At 42.6% G+C, this 17,697-nt stretch overlaps 1 protein-coding gene and 1 pseudogene across 3 annotated transcripts in view; both read left to right on the forward strand.

The window, feature by feature from the left end:
- The window catches only part of LOC139556126 (arf-GAP with SH3 domain, ANK repeat and PH domain-containing protein 2-like), a 64,478-nt gene that overhangs the window by 873 nt on the left and 45,908 nt on the right, over window positions 1-17,697 (forward strand). For 2 of the 3 annotated variants that reach the window (XM_071369678.1, XM_071369680.1), the window contains exon 2: window positions 330-372. In XM_071369678.1, the coding sequence (XP_071225779.1) occupies window positions 330-372 (43 nt within the window). Of the gene's footprint in view, window positions 1-329; window positions 373-15,494; window positions 16,005-17,697 lie in introns of those variants that run through there. The other variant, XM_071369679.1, reaches the window with a different exon arrangement.
- LOC139556645 (transcription factor E2F6-like) lies at window positions 379-11,330 on the forward strand (annotated as a pseudogene).

Here is a 17,697-nt window from a genome sequence, read left to right on the forward strand (position 1 = left end):
AGACCAGGGAGGTTTTTCAATGCCTCGCAAAAAAGGGCACTGATTGATAGATGTGTAAAAACCAATATCTGAATATCGCTGAATATCTCTATGATCATGATAATTATTCATTAGGGCCAATGGTGATTTTAAAACAGTTAGAATTTATTGGTTGTGATATGAGAGAGCTGAGAATGGATCAACAACCATGTAGTTACTCCACAATACTAACCTAAATGACAGAGTGAAAAGAAGGAAGCCTGTACATAATAAAAAAAATATTCAAAAACATACAACCTGTTTGCAACAAGGCACTTAAGTGGTTGTTGCTGTTTTTTATCCCTCTTCAGTCTAGGTCCTGTGAACTGGTTGAAGGCACAAAGACAAGACAAGGTATGCGTGATCATCAATACTGAAAATCTATTATTATTCAAAATCAACCTGGCGTTGAATGAGCCTTTGACACTTCCTTGCCTTGTACAATTCCTGCGTCCAGGGCCGGCTCCAGGCATAAGTGACATAAGTGGTTGCTTAGGGCCCCAGGCCGCTAAGCACTAAAATGGTTTGTAGTGGGGGCGGGGACAACAGAATCTTGCTTAGGGCCCCCAAAAGGATGCCTGCATTGCCAATTCCTGTGTCCAGGGCCGGCTCCAGGCATAAGTGACATAAGTGGTTGCTTAGGGCCCCAGGCCGCTAAGCACTAAAATGGTTTGTAGTGGGGGTGGGGACAACAAAATCTTGCTTAGGGCCCCCAAAAGGCTGCCTGCATTGCTAATGGCATCCTATGCCCTATTTAGTGCACTACTTTTGACCAGGCCCATAGGGCTCTGGTCAAAAGTAGTGAACTACACTGAGTATACAAAACACTTGGTAGTGTTATCACTGTTTATTTTCATATCCAGATATTATAACTGCCACTAAATCCATAAAACATACAGTGGTTTACTTTTATAATCAAGATACAGTGAATGGCTATTAGCTAACTAAAGTACTAGAATATACACAGTGTTCAAAACATGCTCTTTCCATGACATAGACTGACCAGGTGAATCTAGGTGAAAGCTATGATCCCTTATTGATGTCTCTTGTTAAATCCACTTCAATCAGTGTAGATGAAGGGGAGGAGACAGGTTAGAGAAGGATTTTTAAGCCTTGAGACAATTGAGACATGGATTGTGTATGTGTGTCATTCAGAGGGTCAATGGCAAAACAAAAGATTGAAGTGCCTTTGAATGGGGTATGGTAGTACAGTTTCCCGTGTGTATCAAAATGGTCCACCACTCAAAGGACATCCAGCCAGCTTGACACAACTGTGGGAAGCATTGGAGTCAACATGGACCACCATCCCTTGGAATGCTTTCTACACCTTGTAGAGTCCTTGGCCTGATGAATTGAGGCTGTTCCGAATTGATGCCGTGGCCGATGTGAGTAAGACATTTAAGCGTGTTAACCCTCGCAAGGCTGCCAGCCCAGACGGCATCCCTAGCCACATCCTCAGAGCATGTGCAGACCAGCTGGCTGGTGTGTTTACGAACATATTCCCACATATTTACGAACATATCCGCACATGCTTCAAGATGACCACCATTGTTCCTGTACCAAGAAAGCAAAGGTAACTGAACTAAATGACTATCGCCCCGTAGCACTCACTTCTGTCATCATGAAGTGCTTTGAGAGACTAGTCAAAGATCATATCACCTCTACCTTACCTGTCACCCTAGACCCACTTCAGTTTGCATACCGCCCCAATAGATCCACAGACGATGTAATCACCATCACACTACACACTGCCCTATCCCATCTAGACAAGAGGAATACTTACAGTTGAAGTCGGAAGTTTACATACACCTTAGCCAAATACATTTAAACTCAGTAAAGTTTAAATAGAATCTGGCGTTCTGCCCCTGAACAAGGCAGTTAACCCACTATTCCTAGGCTGTCATTGAAAATAAGAATTTGTTCTTAACTGATTTGCCTAGTTAAATAGAGGTAACATTTTTTTTAAAGAATAGTATAGAAAACAGTATATATGAGATGAGTAATGCCAGATATATAAATGTTATTAAGTGACTAAGATACCGTAGAACAGTATATACAGTTGAATCTCGGGAGTTTACATACACCATAGCCAAATACATTTAAACTCAGTTTTTCACAATTCCTGACATTTAATCCGAGTAAAAATTCCCTGTCTTAGGTCAGTTAAGATCCCCACTTTATTTTAAGAATGTGAAATGTCAGAATAATAGTAGAGAGAATGATTTATTCCAGCTTTTATTTCTTTCATCACATTCCCAGTGGGTCAGAAGTTTACATACACTCAATTAGTATTTAGTAGCATTGCCTTTAAATTGTTTAACTTGGGGAAAACGTTTCAGGTAGCCTTCCACAAGCTTCCCAAAATAAGTTGGGTGAATATTGGCCCATTCCTCCTGACAGATCTGGTGTAACTGAGTCAGGTTTGTAGGTCTCCTTGCTCGCACACGCTTTTTCTTTTATGCCCACAAATTTTATATAGGATTGAAGTCAGGGCTTTGTGTTGGCCACTCCAATACCTTGACTTTTTTGTCCTTAAGCCATTTTGCCACAACTTTGTAAGTATGCTTGGGGTCATTGTCCATTTGGAAGACCCATTTGCGACCAAGCTTTAACTTCCTGACTGATGTCTTGAGATGTTACTTCAAAATATCCACATAATTTTCCTGCCTCATGATGCCATCTATTTTGTGAAGTGCACCAGTCCCTCCTGCAGCAAAGCACCCCCACAACATGATGCTGCCACCCCATGCTTCACGGTTGGGATGGTGTTCTTTGGCTTGCAAGCCTCCCCCTTTTTCCTCCAAACATAACAATGGTCATTATGGCCAAACAGTTCTATTTTTGTTTCATCAGACCAGAGGACATTTCTCCAAAAAGTATGATCTTTGTCCCCATGTGCATTTACAAACCATAGTCTGCCTTTTTTATGGCGGTTTTGAAGCAGTGGCTTCTTCCTTGCTGAGCGGCCTTTTAGGTTATGTCGATATAGGAATCATTTTACTGTGGTTGTAGATACTTTGTATCTGTTTCCTCCAGCATCTTCACAAGGTCCATTGCTATTGTTCTGGGATTGATTTTCACTTTTCGCACCAGAGTACGTTCATCTCTAGGAGACAGAACGCGTCTCCTTCCTGAGCGGTGTGACGGCTGCGTGGTCCCATGGTGTTTATACTTGCGTACTATTGTTTGTACAGATGAACATGGTACCTTCAGGCATTTGGAAATTGCTCCCAAGGATGAACCAGACTTTTGGAGGTCTACAATTATTTTTCTGAGGTCTTGGCTGATTTATTTAGATTTTCCCATGATGTCAAGCAAAGAGGCACTGAGTTTGAAGGTAGGCCTTGAACTACATCCACAGGTACACCTCCAATTGACTCAAATGATGTTAATTAGCCTATCAGAAGCTTCTAAAGCCATGACATCATTTTCTGGAATTTTCCAAGCTGTTTAAAGGCACAGTCAACTTAGTGTATGTAAACTTCTGACCCACTGGAATTATGATACAGTGAATTATAAGTGAAATAATCTGTCTGTAAACAATTGTTGGAAAAATGACTTGTGTCATGCACAAAGTAGATGTCCTAACCAATTTGCCAAAACTATAGTTTGTTAACAAGAAATTTGTGGAGTTGTTGAAAAATGAGATTTAATGACTCCAACCTAAGTGTATGTAAACTACCGACTTGAACTGTATGTAAGAATGCTGTTCATTGACTATAGCTCAGCATTCAACACCATAGTACCCTCCAAGCTCATCATTAAGCTTGAGGCCCTGGGACTGAACCCCGCCCTGTGAAACTGGGTCCTGGACTTCCTGACGGGCCGCCCCCAGGTGGTGAAGGTAGGAAACAACATCTCCACAAGGGTGCGTGCTCAGTTCCCTCGTACAGGGAGTTCACCAATGACTGCGTGGCCAAGCACGCCTCCCAACTCAATCATCAAGTTTGCAGATGACACAACAGTAGTACAGTAGGCCTGATTACTAACAACGACGAGACAACCTGCATGGAGTAGGTGAGTGCTCTGGGAGTGTGGTGCCAGGAAAGTCAACAAAAAAAAGGAGATGATCATGGACTTCAGGAAACAGCAGAGGGAGCACCCCCCTATCCACAGCGACGGGACCGCAGTGGGGAAGGTGAAAAGCTTCCAAGTTCCTCGGCCTACACATCACTGACGAACTGAAATGGTCCACTCACACAGACAGTGTGGTGAAGAAGGCGCAACAGCAGCTCTTCAACCTCAGGAGGCTCAAGAAATGTGGCTTGTCATCTTAATTCCTCACAAACTTTTACAGATGCACAATCAAGAGCATCCTGTGTCGGGCTGTTTCACCGCTTGGTATGGCAACTGCACCGCCCTCAACCGCAGGGCTCTCCAGAAAGTGGTGCGGTCTGCCCAATGCATCACCGGGGACAAAGTACCTGCCCTCCAGGACACCTACACCACCCGATGTCACAGGAAGGCCAAAAATATCATCAAGGACAACAACCACCCGAGCCACTGCCTATTCACCCCGCTATCGTCCAGAAGACGAAGTCAGTACAGGTGCATCAAAGCAGGGACCGAGAGACTGAAAAACAGCTTCTATCTCAAGGCAATCAGACTGTTAAATAGCCATCACTAGCACAGAGAGGCTGCTACCTATATACATAGACTTGAAATCACTGGCCATTTTAATAAATGGAACACTAGTCACTTTAATACTTGGCTCCCGAGTGGCGCAGCAGTCTAAGGCACTGCATCTCAGTGCTAGAGGCATCACTACAGACCGTGGTTCAATTCCAGGCTGTATCACAACCAGTTGTGATTAGGAGTCCCATAGGGTAGCGCACAATTGGCCCAGCGTCGTCCGGGTTTGGCCGGAGTAGGCCGTCATTGTGAATAAGAATTTGTTCTTTACTGACCTGCCTAGTTAAATAAATGAAAAGGTATAATAATAATGTCTAAATATCTTGCATTACCCATTTCATATGCATATACTGTATCCTATATTATTCTACTGTATCTTGTTCTATGCCGCTCTGACATTGCTCGTCCATATATTTTTATATACTTAATTCCATTCCTTTACTAGATTTGTGTGTTTTTGGTATATGTTGTGTAATTGTTAGATATTACTGCACTGTCGGAGCTATAAGCACAAGCATTTCACTACACCCGCAATAACATCTGCTAAACACGTGTATGTGACCGATTTGATTTGTTCTGAGGGCAAAAGGAGTGCAACTCAATGTTAGGAAGGTGTTCCTAATGTTTTGTAAACTCAGTGTATGTCGGGAATAGGGTCCCATTTGGGATGCAGATAATGTTGAATCAATGTCTTGTTTTGGCTTTGATAAAATATTTGTACCTTTTTCCTACTGTAGCCAGTGCCACTGAACCCAATCAAATGTATTTATATAGCCCTTACATCAGCTGATATCTCAAAGTGCTGTACAGAAACCCAGCCTAAAACCCCAAACAGCAAGCAATGCAGGTGTAGAAGCACGGTGGCTAGGAAAAACTCCCTAGAAAGGCCGAAACCTAGAGAGGAACCAGGCTATGAGGGGTGGCCAGTCCTCTTCTGGCTGTGCCGGGTGGAGATTATGACAGAACATGGCCAAGATGTTCATAAATGACCAGCATGATCAAATAATAATAATCACAGTAGTTGTCGAGGGTGCAACAAGTCAGCACCTCAGGAGTAAGTGTCAGTTGGCTTTTCATAGCCGATCATTGAGAGTATCTCTACCGCTCCTGCTGTCTCTAGAAAGTTGAAAACAGCAGGTCTGGGACAGGTAGCACGTCCGGTGAAAAGGTCAGGGTTCCATAGCCGCAGGCAGAACAGTTGAAACTGGAGCAGCAGCATGACCAGGTGGACTGGGGACAGCAAGGAGTCATCATGCCAGGTAGTCCTGAGGCATGGTCCTAGGGCTCAGGTCCTCCAAGAGAAAGAGAGAATTAGAGAGAGAATACTTAAATTCACACCCAATCCCGTGGTACCGGACACACCATTTGTCCTCCAGGATCTGTCCCTGGCTCTGTTGACCAATAAGTTCCTAAGGCTATTGCGTGGCATCCCTCACAGTTTCATGGCCCTTAACCTCGTGGCAAAGAACCTCAACACAAGCAAACCGAGGGTCTATGACCTCTATGACCTCTGCCTGGAGGGGATCAACCTTATTCAGAAACAATCTGCCAACAAGATCAAGTGGTTGTGAGTACTACGGTTTCAACACACAAGCTCTTTGCCAGTCTGTGCTCCCACCTTCTGTGCTTATTTGTCTGTTTTGATAGGATGTGTTCATGCAGGGTGGTATTCATTAGGCACCAAATGGAAGAAAACAGACTGAAATAGGGAGGGACTAGGACCTGAACTTGTCCAGTAAGAAAGACAAATTTTATTCTTCAGTTGCAAATCGTTTAGAAAGGTCTTCCACTGCGTGCCCTAATTAATATGTGACTCCTGTCCTTGAGCTGTTGTTGTCTATTAATGTATTATGTCATGTTTTGTGTGGACCCCAGGAAGAGTAGCTACTGCTTTCACAACAGCTAATGGGGACCTAATAAAATACCAAGACCAGATCACCCTGCATGGTAGCAGTGTGGTATCATCCTCTCCCTCCCCAGAGGTCCGTGTCCAGTCACCAGTTTTGTGGGGCCGAAGCAGAGATTTTAGCGGGAGCTGCAGAACCTGAAGACGGTGGAGGAAAGTCTGGATGAGCTCATCAAGACCTGTGCACAGCAGCTCTTTGACATGACGGACAGCCTAGACAACAGAGAATATCCTTTTAGAACATAAACACTGTAAAAAACTCTTGGTCACTAAATCCGTCTAGAAGGACCATGTAAAAGTGGTCGGCTGTGAATGCCCTCGCCCGTCTGAGCGGTCGGCAGTGAATGCCCTCGCCCGTCTGAGCGGTCGGCTGTGAATGCCCTCGCCCGTCTGAGCGGTCGGCTGTGAATGCCCTCGCCCGTCTGAGCGGTCGGCTGTGAATGCCCTCGCCCGTCTGAGCGGTCGGCTGTGAATGCCCTCGCCCGTCTGAGCGGTCGGCTGTGAATGCCCTCGCCCGTCTGAGCGGTCGGCTGTGAATGCCCTCGCCCGTCTGAGCGGTCGGCTGTGAATGCCCTCGCCCGTCGGAGCGGTCAGCTGTGAATGCCCTCGCCCGCTGGATGAGTGTTTCTCAGGGGAGTAGCTGGGCCGACTCGGGGAGTACCAGTAGTGATTGTGTTCCCGTGAAGGTGATGATGGCTTTAGCCGGGGGGGTCAGGAAAGTAGCGGCTGTTCCGGTGCTCCCTCGGCAGTGACTGAGGCCGGGTAGGCCTAGAGTACGCCCTCCTGATCTCTTGCTGCTCGTGACGTAGGTACTCGTATTCCCTCATCAGCTCCCAACTGGTGAGTGTGTGGTCACTCTCTGACCACTGAGGAGGCCTGGAGCAGGGCTGGTAGTCTCTTAGATGAGAGTGGTGTGTAGGGCCTTGCAACTCATCTTCCTCCGGTGCATGACGGCTTTGTGTGTCCGAGTGGGCTGAGGTGGGTGGTGACAGCAGCCCCATACGTCGTAGGGATGCAGGATAACTCGTCTGCATCCTGGGGCGTGGAAATGACTCCTCTTCTGGGTACTTCAACATCTCAACTATAGCAGGTCAGAATCTGGTGATACGAAGGACAATGTAAAAACTATAAGTTGCTAAGTCTGGTTAGAAGGACCATGTAAAAACGGTTGACTGGTATGCCCTCCCCCATCTGAGCAGTCGGCTATGAATGCCTTCACCCACTATACAGTGCATTCGGAAAGTATTCAGACCCCTTCCCTTTTTCCACATTTTGTTACGTTACAGCCTTATTCAAAATTAGATTTTTAAAAATGGTTGCTCATCAATCTACACACAATACCCAATAATGACAAAGCGCAAACATTTGCAAATGTATTAAAAGTAAAAACAGAAATACCTTATTTACATAAGTATTCAGACCCTTTGTTATGAGAATAGAAATTGAGCTCAGGTGCATCCTGTTTCCATTGATCATCCTTGATATTTCTACAACTTGATTGGAGTCCACCTGTGATAAATTAAACTGATTGGACATGATTTGGAAAGGCACACACCTGTCTAAATAAGGGCAAAAACCAAGCCATGAGGTCAAAGGAATTGTCCGTAGAGCTCAGACAGGATTGTGTCGAGCCACAGATCTGGGGAAGGGTACCAAAACATTTCTGCAGCATTGAAGATCCCCAAGAAAACAGTGGGCTCCATCATTCTTAAATGGAGGATGTTTGGAACCATCGAGACTCTTCCTAGAGCTGGCCGCCTGGCCAAACTGAGCAATCGGGGGAGAAGGGCCTTGATCAAGGAGGTGACCAAGAACCCGATGGTCACTCTGTGGAGATGGGAGAACCTTCCAGGAGGACAGCTATCTCTGCAGCACTCCACCAATCAGGCCTTTATGGTAGAGTGGCCAGACGGAAGCCACTCCTCAGTAAAAGGCACATGACAGCCCGCTTGAAGTTTGCCAAAAGACCCCTAAAGGACTCTCATACCATGAGAAACCAAATTCTCTGGTCTGATGAAACCAAGATTGAACTATTTGGCCTGAATGCCAAGCGTTACGTCTGGAGGAAAGCTGGGTCCATCCCTACGGTGACGCGTGGTGGCAGCATCATGCTGTGGGGATTTTTTTCAACGGCAGGGACTGGGAGACTAGTCAGGATCGAGGGAAAGATGAACAGAGCAAACTACAGAGAGATCCTTGATGAAAACCTGCTCCAGAGCGCTCAGGACCTCAGATTGGGGTGAAGGTTCACCTTCCAACAGGACAACAACCCTAAGCACACAGCTAAGACAATGCAGGAGTGGCTTCGGGACAAGTCTTTGAATATCCTTGAGTGGCCCAACCAGAGCCCGGACTTGAACCTGATTGAACATCTCTGCAGAGACCTAAAAATAGCTGTGCAGCGATGCTCCCCATCCAACCTGACAGAGCTTGAGAGGATCTGCAGAGAAGAATGGGAGAAACTCCCCAAATACAGGTGTGCCAAGCTTGTAGCGTCATACAAAAGAAGACTTGAGGCTGTAATCGCTGCCAAAGATGCTTCAACAAAGTAAAGAGTAAAGGGTCTGAATACTTATGTAAATGTGAGGGGAAGTTAGGTAGAGAGGAGAGGAGCAGGACAGCCTTTTTTCAAACACTAACACCACCTTTTACATGGTACAAACACTGGTATTTTAAGAAGCTAACAACACTGAGAATAGTAGATAAGGAGACACCAACCCAAAATTAGCAAAATGCAGACTGATAATAAAATAGTGTCAAAAAAATAAGGAAGTCACTCTTAGATTTACGCTGTGAATGAACCAACATTTTGGGACACAATGTTAGGATTACGGTGCGGAAACAGTCACCAGTCCTAAAGTACAAACAATTTGTGTCCTGCTGTTGTATCATCTTTAATTGCCTTTGCACATTAGCATTCGTGACCCACAGAGACATCAGTGGTATCAAGGTGTTCCAGGAGCAGACTGTCGTGGTAATTTCCTGTATTACTCAATGATGAGAGAGAGAGAGCCAACCACACACACAAGTCAGAGTTATATTATAAAATCCATCTTTAACAATATATGAGCTTCACCAAAGCCCTTTTTTGACTCTCAGATCAATTCAGTGTCTATAAATGAATTATCTGAGAGTCCTTACAAAACAATTCTTAGTTTCATTTATAGCCAAGATACACCCCTCTCAACTTACAAAGAATCCTTTACCCGAAAGAGGAGTATCCCATAGCTAGGCAGCATAAACTATAAATCATTGTTCAGTTTGATCTCCCAAAACAAGGTTTCAATCTCATTCTTGGTACTTCACTGTCTACCAAAACATTACCTCATCCAATGGCATATATCAATTGTCAATCCTAGATACTCCCAAACCTGGACAAACTCACTGAAGACAGTGAGCCTCTTAGGACATATACCAGATCAAGATAAGGGCAACCTCAGAGGGGACATACAATGGTTCCAAACACTGCCTTACTCCTTCCCCCCATGAGAAAAGTAGGGAGTGACTGGCGTACAGACATTGTATGAGATAACTAACTGGTTCCCCATTAATAACGCCATCCCTTCACATGGTTTAGGAATAGTTACATACACATTCCCATAAGAAAACAATGTTCCATTCTGTCCTCCTCCCCTTCTGATATTCTACATAGCACCACATGGTTTAACAGATACATTGACTAAGCCCTAGCTCAGAAGGGAAAATGCAACTGCCCACAGTATGTTACCTAGCTAAATCTTATTCTGCCACGACAAGATGGTCGTTGCTATTAAGGCCCCGGAGAAGATCAAGCTGGAGGTGCCCACATCCAAGGAGGTACAGTAAGGAGGGCCAAACTTAAACCTGCTTTACAGACCTGGGTCGTGTTCATTAGGGAGCACAGTAGCAAAACGTGGTGCAATGAAAACTGGCGTTTCTTATTCTACAAGCTAATATAGTACGTTTCCGTTTCCACGGTTTTCTTCCGTTTCGTGCCTAATGAACACAACACCACTCTGTGGCTGTATATGCATGCTTATTCATTCATGACGCACTGACACAAACTTAACAGTTGCAGAATCTGTACAATTCTAAACCACTGAGTCTGATGTTGATTGGATGAATTCATCACTTTATTGAATTGTTTCCATTTTAGAACGGCATCTAGATCCACCTGAAGGGAGGCAGGGGACCAATCAAAGTGTTGACCTGTGAGCTGGGCGGGCCTCAGTGTGACACACAGGGAAGTAGAAAGACCAGACTTTCTAGTTTTGGAGGAGAGATCATGCTTCTGCACACAGGTAACAGCTGTGCTTTTCAATCAATCAAATTCATCAATTGTTAAGCTTTATTAGGTGCCCTAGATATTAATTTATCTGTATGTGAAGTACATTACTTCCTTGAGATATCCTACTCTGTAAGAAAGGGATATTATGCCATGATTGGATTGGAACATTGAATGTGCTCCCCAATATGTTCACCAGAGGGAGCTGTTGACTATAAAATAGGTTTTTGAGATGCTGTATCAAATGAGGTCAGCTACTTCACAAAAGAAAGGTATAAATGTTGATGTTTTGGTGTAGTCCAAATCAACTGTTCATTTCTCTCCTGTAGGGACCTCTGCATCACAGAATTCTGTACAGAGTGGATAGGTTGGCGTCACTGTCCTCATTGGACATTTTTGTCTCACAGTTCGGACTCACAGATTCCACATTCTGCTATTGTAATTTTAGGAAGAGACCATTTTTGTCCATTTTTGTAATAATTTCTCTGTGTAAAATCCTAAGGATTATAGCAAAATTAAGGAATGGATTGTAAAAATAACACGTAGGTCATTAAATTGCACGCTTTATTTTTATACATATTTAGTTTTGAGTTATCTGAAGTGAATCATCGTTTGAGGCCACAATACACTACTACTGTAATACTGTACATTTTGATCATCTTACAATATGTGCAAAATGTTAAAGTATCAACGTGACCGGTATTTTTCTCCCGCTTTGCTGGCGAGTATTTTTCTCTGCTTATACATGACTAATAAAGGCCTAGTGTACTAATTTGGTAGAAACAAAAATATATATTATTTGTATTAGTAATATTATGATTTTTTTATTGTGGTTAGGGTTGCACATTTTGTGGGAATATTTAGAGGTGGAAACTTTCTGTGGGAATATATGGGAATTAACGGAAATGTATGCAAATTAATATTATTTTAAATGTAGATGTTTTTTGTATTGGATATATTTATCATATCATATGGTGACAGAAACATAAACATTTTACCTTATCATAAGCAAACATAATTGCAAATGATTACACCCTTCCAATAGAAATAAAAAAATAAAATTGTAACGAATTGAACTTTGATTAAATGAGTTGACTCTTCACATGGGATGATTTCACTGAACAAAAGGGAATATTGAATGATCCCTCGCATCTCCCAAAAACGTTTTCAACATATATCTGTAAAATGATAGTCTAGAAACTAAAGCTTTGGTTGTCTTCCTCTCAGGCTTCCATGTCTTCTCCCTGGACCTCCTCAATGTCCACCTCTTGAACATCGGACTCTGAGGCCTCATCTTCACTGTCACTTTCCAACTTTGTTGAGGATGGCTCGTTGTCAGGCTCAAAAAGCCTCAAATTTTCCTCGATGGCCACAAATGTTTCAACCCTTGTATTGGTCAGTTTGTTGCATGCTTTGGTGTGTGTGTTCTCAAACAAGGACCAGTTGCGCTCTGAGGCGGCTGATGTTGGTGGGATTTGGAGGATGATGGAGGCAACAGGGGAAAGAGCCTCAGATACACAAAGTCCCTTCCACCAGGTGGCTGATGAGATATGTTGGCACGACTACCGTATTGCATCTCCATCCCAAAGCCTTTGCTTGGAAGTGTACTTCGCCAGACTGCCAAGATGGCAAGACACGGTAGTGATGACACCATAGGCCTTGTTGATCTCTGCACCAGATAGGATGCTCTTGCCAGCATACTTGGTGTCCAACAGGTACGCTGAGCGTGTATGGGCTTCAGGCAGAAGTCTTCATGATTGCAATACAGTCTGCTTTCTCTATGATTTGCTTGACCTTCACTTGAACTCTGCATCCAGAAAATGAGTAGATTAAGCATGTTTGGTTGGAGGGGTGTATGCTGGGCGAAGAACATTCAGAAATCTCTTCCAATACACATTGCCTGTGAGCGTCAGAGGTGAACCAGTTGCATTCACAGCTCGAGAAAGACATTCATCAGCATTTCTCTGCCTACGTTCCGCCAATGAGTCAAAAAAACTTCTGATTCCAGGAGGACCATGAGCTGTTGCTATCGATAAGGTGTCTGATTCATCATTTTCACCTTGAATAGAAGTAGAGGGACTTTTGTCAGAGGTTGCTTGTTGTGAGAGCTGAGGGAACTTTATGCACTTGGCCAGTTGATTCTGCATCTTTGTTGCATTCTTCACATATGATTTGGCACAGTATTTGCAAATGTACACAGCCTATCCTTCTAAATTATCTGCAGTGAAATCTCTCCACACATCAGATAGTGCCTGTGGCATTTTCCTGTAAAGATTAGGAAAAAATGAGTAAAAAAATAAATAAATACAATTCCATGTACACATAAATAGTTAAGCAGTTTGATTAAACAACTCCTTTGTAAGATAAGTGTTTTAAAATTAAACATGTATGGAAACAAGTGAATTAACACTCCTCAGTTAGCAGGCTCAAGCAAGCTAAAACCCACATGGTAGCAAAAACTAACTAGCAGAAATTGTTAAGTTAGAAATTATTTAAACACACTTTGCTGTAGGCTACTATTTACTAGTTAACAAAAAAGAATGTATGTCATAACATTTATTCAACCCACCCAGTATTGTAATCAAAACTTACCAGAAAGCATGTAGTCCTTGGCTCAGAGAGTGGTACTAGTGTGGGCTCAATAGCATCTCATTAGTGTACAGCTGATTCTCAAGATCTTGCACATGTGATGGAAGAGTGCACTGCACATGTGATGGAAGAATGCACTGTGCTTGCAGAGGGTTGCAATTGAATTGGGGATAGTTTAACCAAAATATGCCACAAGACCTAGAATTGCCTTATGAGTATCCCACAAAAAAAGGTTCACTGTTATAAGCTAACTTTTTATGAATTTAAGCAAAATGCCCCAAATTCCAGGGCTTAACTTCCCTTGGAAACTTCGGGAAATTTCCCGGAAAGTTTCCTACCCTTTGCAACCCTAATTGTGATTTATCAGCTGGTGCTGCAGCCCCCTCAGTACTCCCAGTTCCTGTGGAACTGTGGATTTGATCATTGTCTAAAGCAGGATCATCATGTAAACTAGTGGATTGGAACATAATGTGTATATGTTCTTTGCTTTTGTAATGAATAAAAAATCTGACCATGTTTTACATTTTCTTTTGAAAGTTTTACTTTTGTTTGTCTTTCCAATGTTAAAATAGTTTGTTATTACTAAAGAAGAGAACACTTAAAATGCATCCTCATATGAATAAACGTGTGTGTGTGTATAATTTTTATATATAGTACCAGTTAAAAGTTTGGACACCTACTCATTCAATGGTTTTTATTTATTTTTACTATTTTGTACATTGTAGAATAATAGTGAAGACGTCAAAACTATAACACACAAAAAAAGTGTTAAACAAATCAAATATATTTTAGATTCTTCAAAGGAGCCACCCTTTGCCTTGATGACAGCTTTGCACACAATTGGCATTCTCTCAACCAGCTTCATGATGAATGCTTTTCCAACAGTCTTGAAGGAGTTCCCACATATGCTGAGCACTTGTTGGCTGCTTTTCGGTCCAACTCATCCAAAACCATCTCAATTGGGTTGTGGTCAGGTGATTGTGGAGGCCAGGTCGTCTGATGCAGCGCCATCACTCTCCTTCTTGGTCAAATAGCTCTTACACAATCTTTGCAGAAATTCAACCGTAAAGGCCTGATTCACACAGTCTTCTCTGAACAGTTGATGTTGAGATGTGTCTTACTTGAACTCTGTGAAGCATTTATTTGGGTTGCAATCTGAGGTGCAATAAACTCTGAGCTTATCCTCTGCAGCAAATGTAACTCTGGTTCTTCCTTTCCTGTGGTGGTCCTCAAGAGACCCAGTTTCATCATAGCGCTTGATGGTTTTTGCAACTGCACATGAAGAAACTTTAAAAGTTCTTGTCATTTTCCGCATTGACTGACCTTCATGTCTTGAAGTAATGATGGACTGTCGTTTCTCTGCTTATTTGTGCTGTTCTTGCCATAATATGGACTTGGTCTTTTACTAAATAGGGCTATCTTCTGTATACCACCCCTACCTTGTCACAACACAACTGATTGGCTCAAACGTATTAAGAAGGAAAGAAATTACACAAATTAACTTTTAACAACTGTTAATTGAAATGCATTCCAGGTGACTACCTCGTGAAACTGGTTGAGAGAATTCCAAGCGTGTGCAAAGCTGTCAAGGCAAAGGGTGGCTACTTTGAACAATCTCAAATATAAAATATATTTTGATTTGTTTAACACTTTTTTGGTTACTACATGATTCCATATGTGTTACTTCATAGTTTTGATGTATTTATTATTCTACAATGTAGAAAAACCCTGGAATGAGTTGGTGTGTCCAAACCTTTGACTGGTACTGTATATACTGTATATCTTAACCCTTTTTTTAAATGTATATCCATCTGAAACAACTTGGCCATATACCTATTTACGAGGTACACCATTTTGAAAAGTTATTTATAACTATTCATTCATAAATAGAGTTCCTATGGTGCACACCTGTTGCCGGAGCCACCTTATCTTCAACTTTTGTCGTAGCTGTCATTGCTAGTGAGTGTTGAACGCCAACTGAGCAAAGGTAAATCCATCTCTGCTCCTTTTCGCCCAAACATGCCAATTCACGCGTTCGTCCCGCCCCTTTCTATGTTCAGGTTGACGCTCCACTTTATGCGCTCAGTCACAGGTTGATGTGAAAACGAATGGTGGGATAGATCCGGATAAACCACAGGGAGAAAGTGATTTCACGTTGTTTTTAATAATTTTATTGCGTGGGAAAACTAGTAATGGAATATTGGAGTATTTTTTTCTTCGAGGTGGATACAAGGATAACCCACAAATAAAGGGACATTTTACTACTGTAGTTTTACTGTATGTGGATCGACGCAGATACCGGAATGGCACATTTGGGAGTAGCCTAAAAAATCGTATGGCACACTTTGATTTATAAAGCTTACATTTCCGTTGGGTATTTTTTTGTGAAACTTGCTGTTTAATCAACAACAAATTGAGGAATAACGTATTTTATAGATATTAACGCATTTAAAGTGAGCAAACATGCCGCTGCCGGAGTTGATCACGGTCACGGAATTTGTGGCTGAAACTAACGAGGACTACAAAGCGCCCACAACCTCGAATTTCACCACTCGGATGTCCCATTGTCGGAACGCCGTGGCAGCATTAGAAGAGGTGGGTGCAGACCATGGCAGTGTGAAAACTATTAATATAATTGATTCGAAATGTGAAAAGGTGTTCTTAGATTAACATGTGCGCCTTTACGCACAGAGTAGGCCTAACCGCATTTTTACTGTTATTTGTCGAGTTAGTTCAGTTTCCCTGAAAGTGATCAGGCTAGAACTTCTAAACTCAAAATAGTAACGAAAACAATACTTTTTCTTTTCGAAATCAAAGCAGGTTTTCTTATCCTAGTTGTGTTGAACCTCGCCCATGCCATTCTCCACAAGTGTCCAACAAGTGTCCACCAACAAGTGCCCACACCATAGTTTATAGGCATTCCATTCTAAACCAATGCCATTCAGCAATCCATAGACAAAAACATTTGTTGAAAATTCCCTTTGAAATATGTAATTATTGTAGGCTACAAAGGTCTCTGACTCATAAAAAAATGACTTACACCATTGTGAGGAAGCTATCTTATCTGTTTGCCTACAGGGCAGTTTCACTTTGAAAACTGTGTGGACACTTCCACATGTTAAAGAGGCTTGAGCCCTTTACAAACTTTGAGTAGTACCACACCTTTAATGCCCAGTGGAACCCTCACACATCCATATCCATTGAATTGGCTTTCCTTACTAGGTCCCAAATGGCATCCATATGGCTGGACTATTTGGGACATAACCCTTGTGTTGTTGGCATAAGGCCTACTGTCATGCACAGTAGATAACAATGGGTGTTTCTATGGCATTCCTGGCATCTGTTGGCATTCAGATCTGCTCCTGATTGTTCTCTGGTGATGTGCTGTTGCCCTAGGCCAGGCTTGTAATAGGCTGGTAATAAGGAAGTGATCTCTATGCCCCAGGTCAGGCAGGTAATAGGCTGGTAATAAGGAAGTGGTCTCTCTATGCCACCGATACACTACTGGCCTTACGGCAGGCTGTATGAATCACTGGATTGTTGTCACAGTTTAAGGCCTATTCAGATTACGGTATACTGTGTTTGCACAATGGAGGAAGACACACACACACACATACTGCCATATGAGAGGATCTGCTGCTGTGTGTACAGTGTTGCAGAATATACCACATGAGGAGAGGTGACTAGAGAACACTTGTGTTAGAGTTACATTTAGTGGAATCTCAAAACAAGGAAGTGTTGTATTGCATTGGCTTTCTCTGTTTCACAACTGAAGTCAAACAGCTTTTTCCCCTCCCCCCATTTGATTTCACAGTTAATAGTGAACACACAGTGTATATCAAGTTGGACAGAAACACACATACATGCACATATGCTTCACTCATGTTGACCAAGTCAAATTTTATTGGTCACATACACGTGTTTAGCAGATGTTATTGTGGATGTAGCGAAATGCTTGTGCTTCTAGCTCCGACAGTGCAGTAATATCTAACAAGTAATATCTAACAATTTCACAACATATACCCAATACACACAAATCTAAGTGGGAATGAATTAAGACTATGTACATATGGACGAGGGATGTCAGAGCGGAACGGACTAAGATACAGTAGAATAGTATATAAAACAGTATATACATATGAGATGAGTAATGCCAGATATGTAAACATTATTAAGTGAATGAGTAGAATGGAGCGGCAGGTAGCCTAGTGGCTAGAGCGTTGGACTGGTAACCGAAAGGTTGCAAGATCTAATCCTCGAGCTGACAAGGTAAAAATCTGGGGTTCTG

Source organism: Salvelinus alpinus, chromosome 27 (assembly GCF_045679555.1).
Source record: "Salvelinus alpinus chromosome 27, SLU_Salpinus.1, whole genome shotgun sequence".
NCBI classification, from domain to species: Eukaryota; Metazoa; Chordata; class Actinopteri; order Salmoniformes; family Salmonidae; genus Salvelinus; species Salvelinus alpinus.